Genomic DNA, 15,460 nt, shown 5'->3' with positions numbered 1-15,460 from the left:
TTTTAGGTTTCTTCTATGCGCGCGCCTCGTATAGCTGCTTTCCTTCTCTTCTGTCGTGTTCACCCTAATTGATTAGCTATTTTTATAGTTCAAATGAATTACGCTACTTGTTTCAAGGAATTTTCTTCATTGCTTACTAATTACTTGAATCCACAAATTGTTATGTGATGTGTATTTGCTGATTATATGAGCAATGACCCTTGCATAAAGTAAATATTCTTTGTAATCAAATTTGTCTCGTTAGGGTACTCTATTTGATTAGATCTTTGTTGAGATTAGCATTTGGCTCAATTATTATTGGAAGTTAGACTATGATGAACAGAGTGCTTGCTTAAGTTGTTTCTAATAATCAATAATGGATTCCAATGACTTAATTAGATTATACTTTTAAAGACTGAGAGGGTTATTTTGCTGAGCAGTGATTTATTCTCGCATCTGTGAGTGCAACAGGAGAAATTCCTGTATACACCATGGAGGAAGGTTGATTCTTCTGCAAAATTGATTTGATTTATTACCACAAACATTTAAGAGAATGAACAAAGATGAATGAGAATAAACGAGTGGTTGTAGAGTGATCTATAATATTTTGCGCAATTAGAGCTGTAGGATTTTATGTTATTGTTATTATTGTTTTTGCAATGGATAAAACATTCTGTGGTGTAACCACTTTGCTTTTGGTGCTATGGTGTAACTATTCGGATTTTAACTTATATTATGTATTTACATGATGTTGTTTCTCTTATGAGGTTACCTGACATGTTTTAATGGAATTCAGAAGTAGTACTTGTATCAAATGGCTTCCTCCTTCAAAGCATTTTTGAACAGTCCGGTTGGCCCTAAAACAACTCACTTTTGGGGACCTGTTGCAAATTGGGGATTTGTTGCTGCTGTGAGTATTATGCTATGACATTACCTTCATACATGGAAAGAGTCCACTGCATTCGTTTACTTAAATGGTTATTCATCATTCACAATATTGCCTTCTCCTACACTAATACCCCAAACTCTGACTTGTAGGGGTTGGCTGACATGAATAAACCTCCAGAAATGATCTCTGGCAACATGACAGCAGGTTTGTAAAATCCCGGATTCTATAAGATATTGTTTTCTTCTTATTATTATGTTGTTTGTCTTATTGGCACATCTTCTTTTGATACTGCAGCAATGTGTGTCTACTCTGCATTATTCATGAGATTCGCATGGATGGTACAGCCGCGTAACTATCTACTTCTTGCATGCCATGCATCAAATGAGACCGTACAACTCTATCAGCTCTCCCGTTGGGCAAAGGGACAGGGGTAAGTAGCTGACCAAACCAGCAAAACTTTTATCTTACCCAATTTTTATTCTATTTACTCCATGTGAGGATAGCTGTGGTATATTATATCGTTTCTCTTCTAATTTTAAGATACGTCGACATGAATACACATTTAGTCTCATTAGCTGGGAGTCACTTCTACCTTCTTTCTACCTTTATTTTGAATTGATCACCAAGGGTGGTATATGTTTCTTAAAATAACATGCCATTCCCAGAAACAGGAAGGATCAATTGGCAATAATTGATCTATATATGCATTATATTGGACATTATTCTAACTACCAATGAATGTAATAACCTTTGCATCTCTTCATTTTCTTTTATAGTTATCTCTCGGATAAGAAGGAAGAAGCTTCACCACAGTGACTCAATGCTAGCACGTTCTGAATGTAGCAACTTGAAGAGATTTTTCCATTTGAATTTGCGTATTTATGAATAATTGATTGTAAGAAATGCTCGTGGAAACTGAGAGGTTGAGATTATCCAAGTTTGTTTGATCTGGGGAGGGTTTGAATGGAAGGTCTAAACAATTAGTCAATTAGTTAAAGGCATATATGGGTGGGTTTTGTATGTATCTGCCCCAGAAGCATTTTAACTTCGAAGAATTTGTCCATAGCTGAAATTCACTTCCAAGACTGGGAGGTGAAAATTGGACTCGACTATATGATTTGGACCTTCATATTTATGTGAATGAACGTTCATAGGTCCAATTCTTTCTTCAAGTTGCTATTAATCCCTTTGTTTGAATACCTAGCTTTCCGTTCTCAGCTAAAGCATTTTTCCCCTCTTTCAAGAACCTCTTACAGTTCTGCCTCTGTCAAAAGCAAACCTCAAAAGGATGAAAATCCTTTTTTTAACAGGTAGGAGAGTGTTGAATTATGAAATTGATTGGCATGGAGAGTTTCTAGTTTCCTAACAAATTCTAGCCAACTTTCTAAAAGTTATTTTCAACCGTTTTTAACAATTATAATTTTTCGTTGATTGAATATTTGAATAACTTCTTACTTCTGAGCAGCAGCATTAGTAATCTTCATTCAGAAATTAAATTTTAGTTGGATAATTTGCACATAAAATTCAACTAATTTATAGTATGTTAAACAATCAATTTTTACAAATTATTCAGTTTTGATATCTAATTCTTGAGAAATCACGGAAGTAATACTAATTTGGTCCGGAAAAAAATTTAAAGAAAAATAGTAAAATACTGAATTATCAAGAAAAATGTTATAAACAAAAAATTAAGATTTATTTAAGAATTTAATTAGTAAGAAATGGAAAGCCTTTGAAGATAAGCGGCCGCAAATAAATACATCTAGTCATAAAAGTTAAAACTTAAAACGCACGAAATTAGAAATAAAGTAATTTTTGGAAGCTAAAAAAGAAAGGGTTCAGTTTTCCTTTTGGACGCGACGGTTTGTCATTTAAGACGAGGAAGGTAGCGGCGGACGGGGAGTACAACAAACGCAGAGAATGGCGGAGGATGGCGGAGTAGCCACAATAACTGGAAGGAATGAACACGAAGAAAGAGAAGACGAAAGAGAAACACCGAAAGAGAAGAAAGAGATGTCTCCATGGGAGCAGCACTCGGCGGTGATTAAGCTTCCCCGGTTCGACTACAACGCCCCCTCCTCTCTCCTTCATGGCTCCCATTCGGGCTTTCTTATCACTTGTACTATCAGTCAGTTACTTCCTTCTCTTCTCTTCTTTCTCCATTTCCCCACTGTTCAGTTAGCTCTCTTTTCTATATATATACCAATTTGGAATCATGTTTTACAGAACGGGAGAAAAGCGCTACCAAGGAAGCAATCTCTATACTCCACAAGGTTCCCCCTTTCTTTACCCTCTTCTCTTCACCGTTATTATTCTCATGTTTTAATGTTAAATGCTATTAATAAACAAAAGAAAATGCTACGTGCACACAAAAAAGGGTCATTATTTGTGTAAATTTATACACGTTGATTCACATATTTTTCTAACTAAATAATGAGCTACTGGAATAATCAGCCATGGTAGAATAATCAAACTTTTTTTGTGTAGTATAATAAAAAAAAAAAGGGTTGAGATGTCAAATACAGATTTCTATACGCAGTGGCGGATTGGTGACTGATTTTTTATGTAAACGTAGCATGATTGATTAGCAAATAATGATTCTCTGTAATTCATTAATTAGAGAGATTGGAGTATATTAATGCACAAACAAGATCTTCTAACTTTTCATACAGTTTGCCAGGCCCTTCAGCAAGGGTTCTTATAACAGTTTGAACAACCTTGAAGATGATAATGCTTCTAAGAAAAGAAGGGTATGCACAGAAGATGATGCTGAGGAGTGTTTGGACAACAAGGAAAAGGAAACAGCCTCTGCCACTGCTAACTCTGGAGATGGTATTGAGTATATATAGTTGGACCTTCTTTTTTTCGTCTTCCAGTTTTGGGAGGGAGAAGAAGGTAGTGTTTTTGGTTTGTTGAACTGAAAATTCATGGCCTCAATGGTGGCAGGTAAGCTTTTAAGCGGGAGCGGTAATAGAGCAGAGACAGACGCCGAAGGAGTTCCTGGTCTTTCCCTGGTTAAGCTTACAAGGAGTGGTTTGCTTCTCTTTACATTTCCGGAGGACGCATTGCCGGACACTGTTGATATTGTGTCAAATATCATTCAAGCTTATGAATCAGGGAGTGTTAAATCACCAGCGTAAGTAAATTTGCTTATGCTTTTAGTGTTAGTTCAAAATGTCGTGTTCATGGTTCTAGGAAGTAAATGGTGGTGTGGATTTATGCCATTCCCTCCTGGCCATGGAAGAAAATGAAGACGTATTTCTTGAAGAAAAGCTGAACCAAGATTTTTGTTCAAGAAAACACTGATTGACTTTTTGATCCTAAGTGGTTAAACAAGTTTGATAATTGGTTGACCTTCCACTGATACATTTGTTCAGCCTTCAAGCCCTAACAACCATTGATGCAGTAACTTTAAGCTTTTGAAACGATTGATAAAAATGTGGAATTGCATATCTTGCTTCTAATTTTTGTTGAGTGGGCATATTAGGTTTGCGAATGGAGACTAGAAAAGTCTTTTAGTGAGTGATTTCAGTTCACGTCTTTTCTGGCACTAATGGTGAGCATATTTTCTCTGCAGCTGGTGCCATCGCATTTTCCCAATCCAGGCTACCTGTGGTTTAAATGAAAAAGAGCTGCAAGAAGTAGTATCAATGCTAGTTAAAAAGTTTGTGGATGATAAACAGAACATACTTGAACAACCTGTAAAGGTGCAATACAATATTACCTTTCTGATGCAAATGAGCCTCACCTCATGTTAAGTCCTGTACTCATCAACAAGTCTTGATATTTGTAGATGAATTAAAATCTTAAACCAATCTCATACAATATAAGTTTTAGACAATCAAAGTCCATGTTTAGCAGTATTGTATTTTATTCTGTAGTTTGCTGTTGGGTACAACCGAAGAGGAATTGAAGAGACGAAGTCTGTGAAAGAAAAATCAAAGGATTCCGATGCATTCAGTTTGCTAGACCGCAATAAGTGCTTTGGCATAGTGGCTTCTGCAGTCAATGGTGTGGTGGGAGATTCAGTAGTTGACCTCAGGACTCCAGAGGTAAACATGTTGTACGCCCCCAAACATAGTCTAGCTTGTGCTACTCACAATTGTGCATACTCTCAGTATTGACTCTATTGTTGCAGCTGTGTGTTCTTGTCGAAGTGCTCCCCATTTCCGGAGTGCCAAATGGGTCGATAGTGGTTGCTGTCTCTGTCCTCCCTAGGAACCTTGTTAGTACGAAGCCTCGGCTCTGCGTCAGGGCCTTGAATTCAAATACAAAGGAAGGGTCTATGGCTGAATGAGAAGTCCCGGTGATTCTTTCAGATGGCTTATGCTGGAATACATGGCGCATCCCTTATGACTCTTTGATACAACTAAAAGTAGCCCCTCTCAAACTCGGCTGAAGGTACGAGCAATAGCCTAACAAATTATTCTGACTCCGTTAACAAGTAGAACCTGCTGTCAATTTTGCACCCATTTATAATGTGGCTATTATGTCAATTGAATGTGTTTTGTGAACAAAACTGAAACACAATGGAACCTGTGTCCATAACTAAAAATAGGTGACCTAATGGCCGCCGCCCGTATTATCTTGTGATACATGAGTGGGTTTATATGTTGTACTTCACCAATTTCAATATTTTATGGTATATTGATGAAACCAAAAATAGTTTGCATTTGATATAGAATTTTCTGATATGCATGATGTATAGTCAATTTAGTAGTCCAGGTGTAATTAAACCATGTTAGAAAGCTTATTTCTTACAAGCTGAGGTCCATAAATTTGACAATTAATGTGGTAATAAGCATGTGATGCAGTATATATTTGTTTATTACTTTGTTTAATTGTCATAATCCATAAGTTAATTGTTACCGTTATGCTACATGCTCCAACTACTAAGTCTAACCAAGTTGGTCCAAACTCAACGAAAATTAGTTTCATTAGTGAAAGCGTGAATATACGCTCCAACTACATAGAACGTTCCCACGCTCCTCCTCATTTGCGTGTTTCCTCCTCATCGTCGTTTTTTTATTGCTACTGTTGCCGCTGCGTTTTTTTTTTTCCTTTCCTCTTCCTCTTCCTAGTGATTTTGCAGCATTATGTGTTTCTTCTTCTTTTTGTTTGATTTTTTCTTGTTTTTATTCTTGTTAAGAGAGTACAACCAGAAGAATCATGAGAAGGTAAAACAAGAAGAAGATGAACAAGAAAAGAAGATAATAATGAAGAAGAATGAGGAGGAGATGTTTTGAGTTATGCAGAATACTAGCTAGATTTAAAATTTACATGCATGTGTTTTTGTGATTGATTGAATCTTGTTTGTGTGCTTGTTGTGAACTGAGTTTGTTTGTGAATCATCATCATTAAGTAATTTCGGTACATTTTGGATTTAAATAAGGTGCATTTGGTCTCATTGAATTGGATTTGATGTAATTAGTTCATGTAAGTTAATTGTAGTATTTCTGGTGTCATTTAAGCCATATTGTTGACTTTTTTGGATTTAAAATTTACATGCATGTATTTTTGTGGATGATTGAATCTAGTTTGTGTGTTTGTTTTAAGTTGAATTTGCTTGTGTATCATCATTATTAAGTAATTTCGGTGCATTATGGATTTAAATAAGTTGCACTTGGTCTTTTTTTTTTTACTGAGTTTGTTTGTGTGTCGTCGTCATTAAGTAATTTCGGTGCATTCTGAATTTAAATAAGGTGCGCTTGGTTTCATTGATTTAGATTTGGTTAATTAGTTCATGCAAGATAATTGTAGTACTTCTGGTGTCATTACTGATAACTTTTTTGGATTTAAAATTTACATGCATGTATTTTTGTGGATGATTGAATCTAGTTTGTGTACTTATTTTGAACTGAGTTTGCTTGTATGTCACCATTATTAAATAATTTCGGTGCATTCTGGATTTAAATAAGGTGCATTTGGTCTGTGCTTGTTTTGAACTGAGTTTGTGTGTCATCATCATTAAGTAATTTCAGTGCATTCTGAATTTGAACTGTTCTACGTATAAAAAGAAGACGACGATAATGACAATAACAATAACAATGATGATGATAGAGGAGAAAGAAGAAAAAGAAGGAGGATATCAAAGAAATTCATACGAGAAAAGGAAGAGGAGGAGATGGAAATGGAGGTGGTGGTGTGGTGGTAGTGACGACGACGATAATGAAAGAGAATGAGAAGGAAAAGGAGAAGAAGCTGGAAAACGATTATAACAATTTAATTGGACTTGATTAAGTATTTTATTTACTTGATTGTAAAGTTTTAATCTAATTGTTATGTATATCTACTGTTTTCATATGAGAACACGCAATATAAGCGACTTAATAATAATGTGAATCTGGTTTTGAAAAATGAGAGAAACAATAAACATTATGTTTTGTAACTTGTAAGTTACAACTATAGCATATTAGCATCATGGAATTTTGATTGATTTAAAAATTAATATATAATATTTGAATTTGTAAGCGGAGAGTTGCCTTATCTTTTATCAAAATCCACTCTATTTTTATTCTTCCAAATTACCAGAGAGAAACTGAATTATCATATCAACATATGCAAGTATTACAGCATAGGATTCAACTGGTTTGCATTTTTCTCATATCAACTGTATTCTCTATTTTGTTGGAAACCACATAGATTTAACACAAGAAATAGCAGTCTCACAAGGGATGTGTGAACAAGGAAGATCACAGATGATTTCGACAATAATGCAAAACCCCCCAAAAAATTACCATGCATCAAAACACACAAGATTTCTCAATATTAAATGATATTATTATCAAGGACCAAAACTACATGGTCCAATTATTTTCGGCTCAATATCAAATATCAAACCATATTCAACAATAAACAAGCAAATCATATTCCTTCGGCTTAATCAGTGGCTCTAGGGATGATCTCAATCTTGTCACCAAGCTCAACCTGTTGCCACTCCATGGATCTATCACGTTCCATCACTCTGCCATGGTGAAGAATGTGGCACCCATCCTTAACAACAGGAGTAATATTCTCTCCGAAATTCTGCAGATTTTCACTCAACTTGTGAAGCATATCTCCAGCAGTGACTCGAACATTAAACTTGAAGCTTGGAATATTCTTGGATGAAACCACCACTGAGTAAGTCTCTGCTGCAGGATCGGTGGTGCTACTACTACCACCTCGAACCTTAACCACCATGTTTGCATACACACTACCTGGCACCAACGCGAAGATCACATGAATGCGAGAGTGTTCAGCGATGCCATATGACTCCAAGACCTGATCATGTTCAAGGATCTGCATGTTGAACAACAGATGTTGGTCTGAAATGGGAAGCGTAAGAAGCGTTTGCAGCCTCTCCTTCAATTTGAGGACCGTGCATTTGAGGTCAACTTCCATGAACAATGGCGTTGGCTTCATTTTCGCCGAAGACACCAATGTGAAAACCGCGACAATACAAGAAAGGAGAAGTTCGTAAGTTATAGTGTAGGGTGCAAGAAAGGAGAAGTTCGTAATTTATAGTGTAGGGTGAAAATCCTAACCTTTTTTCATGCAGAGTAGTTTCAAACGTATTTTGGTAACACCATAAATGTATAATCTCATTCTGGATTTGAATTTAATAGAATACATAAATGATGAATTGACTTGAAAAATGAGTAAATGATGAACGAGAATTGTAATTCATCTTTATAATTAGGGTTTTGCTAGCTTGTGTTCTAAGGACACCTGTTAAGATTATAAATGAAAAAAAAAATTATTTTTAAGTTTGCAATGCATTTGTTTTACATTTTTTTTAAAAATTTAAAAACTTTCCTAATTGTAATCTTATATGAGCCCTAAGAGCACATGTTAGCTAAACTTTTTTTTATTATTATTCTAATACTTAATATATGTTATTTTTAAAACAAAAAATATAAAAAATATTCAACACTTTTTTTATATTTAGAAGTTAACAAGATTTAAGAAAATAAGCCAGGATTCTCGATCTTTTTTCGGGAAAAGATAACCAAGTATTAAATGTGTCAACGTTAAACAGTGAAAAAGAATATAAAATAGAAGTTTATTCAATAACCAACAAATCTTTTGCCAATATACAGCCAACATTGGGTGCAAAGCATAGTTGTTAGAATTGAATCAGTAATGAAACCAGTCAGACTATTGGTTAACTGGTTAATTAGTTCAACTGGTGAATCACTGGTTGAAACGATCTCACATAAATAAAAAATATAAAATAGTCAGAAATAATATGGAACTGCAACAATATAAAGTAGCAGGTATCCTAAATTCACAGAACATATTCCCTATCCAACAATATAAAATTATAAATTCACAACAACAATATAGCACAACAACAAAAACAACCATATACACCAATAATGAGGTAAAAAAAAACCATCCACTATTAAACCTATATATTACACTACCAATAAAAACGTCATTTGGGGAGGTGTACAAAAAAAAAATCATTTTAAACAGGCTAGATTATTTAAAATTGTCGGTTTACCGATTTTGGACAAAATCGACCAATTCAAATTAATTCTCGCTGGTTCTTTTTCTTTTATGGTCAGATACCTCAACTAAACCAATTTTGTGATTGCTTTGTCAGTCTTTTAGTCCAAACAAGCAGTTCGGTCCGATTCTGACACTCATGGTGTGAAGTATGGATAATGTTATAGTAAGAGTATTTTTTAATGAAAAGCCAAAATTGTTCCTTTTTTAATAGAGCAAAACAACAAAAGACATCATGTCCAATCTAAACCATAAAAACGTTAGTTACAATTTTTCCTATTCACAAAAAATTTCTTGCAAAATATAATGAAACATGTGTGAAGACGTATTTTTGTAAAACTTTAAATGCATAATTTTATTGTGGATTTGAATTTAATAAAAACAGGAATGATGAATTGACTCAAAAAAATTGAGCAAATAAAAATTGAGAATTGTGATTCAATTTTTCTAATTATCATTAGAATACTTAATTAATAAAATATTAAATATATATTATTTTTTATTTAAAAGTTTAAAAAATAAGTAAGAGATCAAATTAAGATTTCTGGTAATTTTTCAGAAAAAGATAACCAAACATTAAATGAGAATAAACATAAAAAAAGACATTAAATGAGAGTCAATGTTAAATAGTGAAAAATATAGAATAAAATTTTATTAGACGACCAATATTTTAAAAAAAAAAATGCTATTTGTACACCAAAATCAACCATTAAAATTAATCACCAATGTATTTGTGTATAAATACATATGGTTTAATTTACTTTCATTGTATATTTGTATTCTAACATGTATTTTATACTAGTGGTTGACTTAGTTACTGATTTTGGTATACATGTTGCATAGTCAAACTTTTTTAGTGGATGTATAACCAACATTGGGTGCAAAATATGCGTAATGTTAGAATGAGAGGAAAATAAACCAGGATTCCTGATCAATTTTCGGAAAAAGATAACCAAGCATTAAATGAGTCAACGTTAAATAGTGAAAAATAATATAAAATAGAAGTTTATTCGATGACCAAAAAATCTTTAGCCAGTATATAGCCATTATTGGGTGCAAACTATAGTTGTTAGAACTGAATCGGTAATCGAACCAGTTAGACTATTGGTTAATTTGTTCAACTGATGAGTCACTGGTTGAACTGAACTCACGTAAATAAAATATAAAATAGTCAGAAATAATATGGAAAAGCAACAATATAAAAGTAGCAGGTATCCTAAATTCACAGAACATATTCCCTATCCAACAATATAAAATTAAAAAATCGCAACAACAATAAAGCACAACAACAAAAAAAACCATATACACAAATAATCAGAAAAAAAAAACAACCCACTATTAAACCTATATATTACACTACCAACAAAAACGTCATTTGGGGAGGTGTACAAAAAAAAAAAGCATTTTGAACCGGTTAGATTATTTAAAATTGTCGGTTCATCAATTTTGGCCAAAATCGACCGATTCAAATCAATTCTCACTGGTTCTTTTTCTTTTATGGTCAGATACCTCAACTGAACCAATTTTGTGATTGCTTTCTCAGTTTTTTAGTTCGAACAAAAGGTTCGATCCGATTCTGACAACCATGGTACGAAGTATGGATAATATTGTAGTAAGAGTGTTTTTTTAATAAAAAGCCAAAATTGATCCTTTTTCAATAGAGCAAAAAAACAAAGACATCATGTCCAATGTAAACCATAAAAAAGTTAGTTACAATTTTTATTGTTCACAAAATATTTCTTACAAAATATAATGAATCATGTGTGAAGACGTATTTTTGTAAAACTTTAAATGCATAATTTTATTGGGGATATGAATTTAATAAAAACAGGAATGATGAATTGACTCCAAAAAATTGAGCAAATAAAAATTGAGAATTGTAATTCATCTTTCTAATTATCATTTGAATACTTAATTAACAAAATATTAAATATATATTATTTTTTTATTTAAAAGTTTAGAAAATAATTAAGAGATCAAATTAAGATTTCTGGTAATTTTTCAGAAAAAGATAACCAAACATTAAATGAGAATAAAATTAAAAAAAAGACATTAAATGAGAGTCAATGTTAAATAGTGAAAAATATAAAATAAAATTTTATTAGACGACCAATATTTTTTTAAAAATGCTATTTGTACACCAAAATGAGTCACCAGTGTATTTGTGTATAAATACATATGGTTTAATTTATTTTCAATGTGTATTTGTATTCTAACATGTATTTTATACTAGTGGCTGACTTAGTGACCGATTTTGGTTTACATGTTACATAGTCACTTTTTTAGTGGATGTATAACCAACATTGGGTGCAAAATACGCGTAATGTTATAATGAGAGGAAAATAAGCCAAGATTTTCGATGATTTTTCGGAAAAAGATAACCAAGCATTAAAAGAGTCAACGTTAAACAGTGAAAAATAATATAAAATAGAAGTTTATTTGATAACCAACAAATCTTTAGCCAGTATCTAGCCATTATTGGGTGCAAACTATAGTTATTAGAACTGAATTGGTAATCGAATCAGTTAGACTATTAGTTAATTGGTTTCCCTGGTGAGTCACTAGTTTAACTGAACTCACGTAAATAAAAATATAAAATAGTAAAAAATAATATGAAAAAGCAACAATATAAAAGTAGCAGATATCCTAAATTCACAGAACATATCCCCTATCTAACAATATAAAATTATAAATTCACAACAACAATATAGCACAAAAAAAAAAAAAAAAAACCATATACACCAATAATAAAAAAAAATCCACTATTAAACCTATATATTACACTACCAAGAAAAATATCATTTGGGTAGGTGTACCAAAAAAAATTATTTTGAACTGGCTAGATTATTTAAAATTATCGGTTCACCAATTTTGGCCAAAATCAACTAATTCAAATCAATTCTCACTTGTTCTTTTTCTTTTACGGTCAGATACCTCAACTAAACCAATTTTGTGATTGCCTTGTCAGTTTTTTAGTCCGAACAAGGGGTTTGGTCCGATTCTGAAAAGAAGGTGCGAAGTATGGATAATGTTATAGTAAGATTGTTTTTTAATGAAAAGTCAAAATTGTTCCTTTTTCAATAGAGCAAAAAAACAAAGACATCATGTCCAGTGTAAACCATAAAAAAGTTAATTACAATTTTTATTGTTCACAAAAGATTTATTGCAAAATATAATGAATCATGTGTGAAGACGTATTTTTGTAAAACTTTAAATGCATAATTTTATTGTTGATTTGAATTTAATAAAAACAGGAATGATGAATTGACTCCAAAAAATTGAGCAAATAATAATTGAGAATTGTAATTTATTTTTCTAATTATCATTAGAATACTTAATTAACAAAATATCAAATATATATTATTTTTTATTTAAAAGTTTAGAAAATAAGTAAGTGATCAAATTAAGATTTCTGGTAATTTTTCAGAAAAAGATAACCAAACATTAAATGAGAATAAACATAAAAAAAGACATTAAATGAGAGATAATGTTAAATAGTGAAAACTATAAAATAAAATTTTATTAGACGACTAATATTTTTTTAAAAAATACTATTTGTACACTAAAATCAGCCATTAAAATCAGACACCAATGTATTTATGTATAAATAATATTGGTTTAATTTATTTTCAATATATATTTATATTCTAATATGTATTTTATACTAGTGGTTTACTTAGTGACTGATTTTAGTGTACATGTTGCATAGTCAAACATTTTTAGTGGATGTATAACCAACATTGGGTGCAAAATATGCGTAATGTTATAATGAGAGGAAAATAAGCCAGGATTCTCGATCATTTTTCGGAAAAAGATAACCAAGCATTAAATGAGTCAACGTTAAATAGTGAAAAATAATATAAAATAGAAATTTATTCGATGACCAACAAATCTTTAGCCAGTATATAGCCATTATTGGTTATTGGGTGCAAACTATAGTTGTTATAACTGAATCGGTAATCGAACCAGTCAGACTATTAGTTAATTTGTTCAATTGGTGAGTCACTAGTTGAACTGAACTCACGTAAATAAAATATAAAATAGTCAGAAATAATATGAAAAAGCAACAATATAAAAGTAGCAGTATCCTAAATTCACAGAACATATCCCCTATCCAACAATATAAAATTAAAAAATCGCAACAACAATAAAGCACAGCAACAAAAAAAACCATATACACAAATAATCAGAAAAAAAATAAACAATCCACTATTAAACCTATATATTACACTACCAACAAAAACGTCATTTGGGGAGGTGTACAAAAAAAAGCATTTTGAACCGGTTAGATTATTTAAAATTGTCGGTTCATCAATTTTGGCCAAAATCGACCGATTCAAATCAATTCTCATTGGTTCTTTTTCTTTTATGGTCAAATACATCAATTGAACCAATTTTGTGATTGCTTTCTCAGTTTTTTAGTTCGAACAAACGGTTCGATCCGATTCTGACAACCATGGTACGAAGTATGGATAATATTGTAGTAAGAGTGTTTTTTTTAATAAAAAGCCAAAATTGATCCTTTTTCAATAGAGCAAAAAAACAAAGACATCATGTCCAATGTAAACCATAAAAAAGTTAGTTACAATTTTTATTGTTCACAAAATATTTCTTACAAAATATAATGAATCATGTGTGAAGACGTATTTTTGTAAAACTTTAAGTGCATAATTTTATTGGGGATATGAATTTAATAAAAACAAGAATGATGAATTGACTCCAAAAAATTGAGCAAATAAAAATTGAGAATTGTAATTCAACTTTCTAATTATCATTAGAATACTTAATTAACAAAATATTAAATATATATTTTTTATTTAAAAGTTTAGAAAATAATTAAGAGATCAAATTAAGATTTCTGGTAATTTTTCATAAAAAGATAACCAAACATTAAATGAGAATAAAATAAAATAAAAAAGACATTAAATGAGAGTCAATGTTAAATAGTGAAAAATATAAAATAAAATTTTATTAGACGACTAATATTTTTTTAATGTTATTTGTACACCAAAATCAGCCATTAAAATGAGTCACCAATGTATTCGTGTATAAATACATATGGTTTAATTTATTTTCAATGTGTATTTGTATTCTAACATGTATTTTATACTAGTGGCAGACTTAGTGACTGATTTTGGTGTACATGTTGCATAGTCAAACTTTTTTAGTGGATGTATAACCAACATTGGGTGCAAAATATGCGTAATGTTATAATGAGAGGAAAATAAGCCAAGATTCTCGATCATTTTTCAGAAAAAGATAACCAAGCATTAAATGAGTCAACGTTAAACAACGAAAAATAATATAATAGAAGTTTATTCGATGACCAACAAATCTTTAGCCAGTATCTAGCCATTATTGGGTGCAAACTATAGTTATTAGAATTGAATCGGTAATCGAACCAGTCAGACTATTGGTTAATTTGTTTAACTGGTGAGTCACTGGTTGAACTGAACTCACGTAAATAAAAATATAAAATAATAAAAACTAATATGGAAAAGCAACAATATAAAAGAAGCAGGTATCCTAAATTCACAGAACCTATCCCCTATCTAACAATATAAAAGTATAAATTCACAACAACAATATAGCACAACAACAACAAAAAGAAACCATATACACCAATAATCAGAAAAAAAAATAAACAATCCACTATTAAACCTATATATTACACTACCAATAAAAATGTCATTTGGGGAGGTGTACCAAAAAAAATCATTTTGAACCGGCTAGATTATTTAAAATTGTCGGTTCACCAATTTTGGCCAAAATCAACTAATTCAAATCAATTCTCGCTGGTTCTTTTTCTTTTACGGTCAGATACCTCAACTGAACAAATTTTGTGATTGCTTTGTCAGTTTTTTAGTCCGAACAAGGGGTTCGGTCCGATTCTGACAACCAAGGTGCGAAGTATGGATAATGTTATAGTAAGAGTGTTTTTTATTGAAAAGCCAAAATTGTTCCTTTTTCAATAGAGCAAAAAAACAAAGACATCATGTCCAATGTAAACCATAAAAAAGTTGGTTACAATTTTTACTATTCACAAAAACTTTCTTGCAAAATATAATGAATCATGTGTGAAGTCGTATTTTTGTAAAA

At 31.6% G+C, this 15,460-nt stretch overlaps 3 protein-coding genes across 6 annotated transcripts; 2 read left to right on the top strand and 1 right to left on the bottom strand.

The window, feature by feature from the left end:
* Nucleotides 776-2,051, top strand: LOC107617252 (mitochondrial pyruvate carrier 1; the record flags this gene model as incomplete). Its single annotated transcript, XM_021110991.1, is given in 4 exon segments — nucleotides 776-889; nucleotides 1,018-1,072; nucleotides 1,163-1,298; nucleotides 1,645-2,051. Coding segments are annotated over 4 exon segments (327 nt in total). The 3' UTR covers nucleotides 1,685-2,051.
* LOC107617250 lies at nucleotides 2,619-7,305 on the top strand. Of its 4 annotated transcripts, none has more exons than XR_002353748.1 (8): nucleotides 2,619-2,996; nucleotides 3,095-3,141; nucleotides 3,541-3,709; nucleotides 3,815-4,004; nucleotides 4,446-4,575; nucleotides 4,750-4,920; nucleotides 5,007-5,269; nucleotides 6,929-7,305. XR_002353748.1 is itself a non-coding variant. In XM_021110990.1 (7 exons), the coding sequence occupies exons 1-7, from the start codon at nucleotides 2,789-2,791 to the stop codon at nucleotides 5,163-5,165; spliced, it is 1,074 nt and encodes a 357-aa protein (XP_020966649.1). In that variant the 5' UTR covers nucleotides 2,619-2,788; the 3' UTR covers nucleotides 5,166-5,821. The 4 variants fall into 4 exon arrangements, 2 of the variants coding, with proteins under 2 accessions (XP_020966649.1, XP_016174481.1); XR_002353747.1 differs by lacking the exon at nucleotides 6,929-7,305 and adding an exon at nucleotides 6,018-6,743; XM_021110990.1 differs by lacking the exon at nucleotides 6,929-7,305 and having other exon boundaries at nucleotides 5,007-5,821.
* Nucleotides 7,748-8,272, bottom strand: LOC107616190. Its single transcript, XM_016318181.1, has one exon. The coding sequence runs from the start codon at nucleotides 8,270-8,272 to the stop codon at nucleotides 7,748-7,750; it is 525 nt and encodes a 174-aa protein (XP_016173667.1).

Source organism: Arachis ipaensis, chromosome B09, assembly GCF_000816755.2.
Source record: "Arachis ipaensis cultivar K30076 chromosome B09, Araip1.1, whole genome shotgun sequence".
Taxonomy (NCBI): domain Eukaryota; kingdom Viridiplantae; phylum Streptophyta; class Magnoliopsida; order Fabales; family Fabaceae; genus Arachis; species Arachis ipaensis.
The sequence above is the reverse complement of the archived record's forward strand: the minus strand, read 5'-3'. Positions and strand labels throughout refer to the sequence as shown.

Excerpts from the sequence above, each read along its gene's own strand:
- LOC107617250 (XM_021110990.1), top strand. The coding sequence starts at position 2,789 with ATGGCGGAGGATGGCGGAGTAGCCACAATAACTGGAAGGAATGAACAC. Across the intron at positions 3,710-3,814 it reads CTCTGGAGATGGTATTGAGT|GTAAGCTTTTAAGCGGGAGC; the intron begins ATATATAGTTGG and ends CAATGGTGGCAG. Across the intron at positions 4,005-4,445 it reads GGGAGTGTTAAATCACCAGC|CTGGTGCCATCGCATTTTCC; the intron begins GTAAGTAAATTT and ends TTTTCTCTGCAG.
- LOC107616190 (XM_016318181.1), bottom strand. The coding sequence starts at position 8,272 with ATGAAGCCAACGCCATTGTTCATGGAAGTTGACCTCAAATGCACGGTC.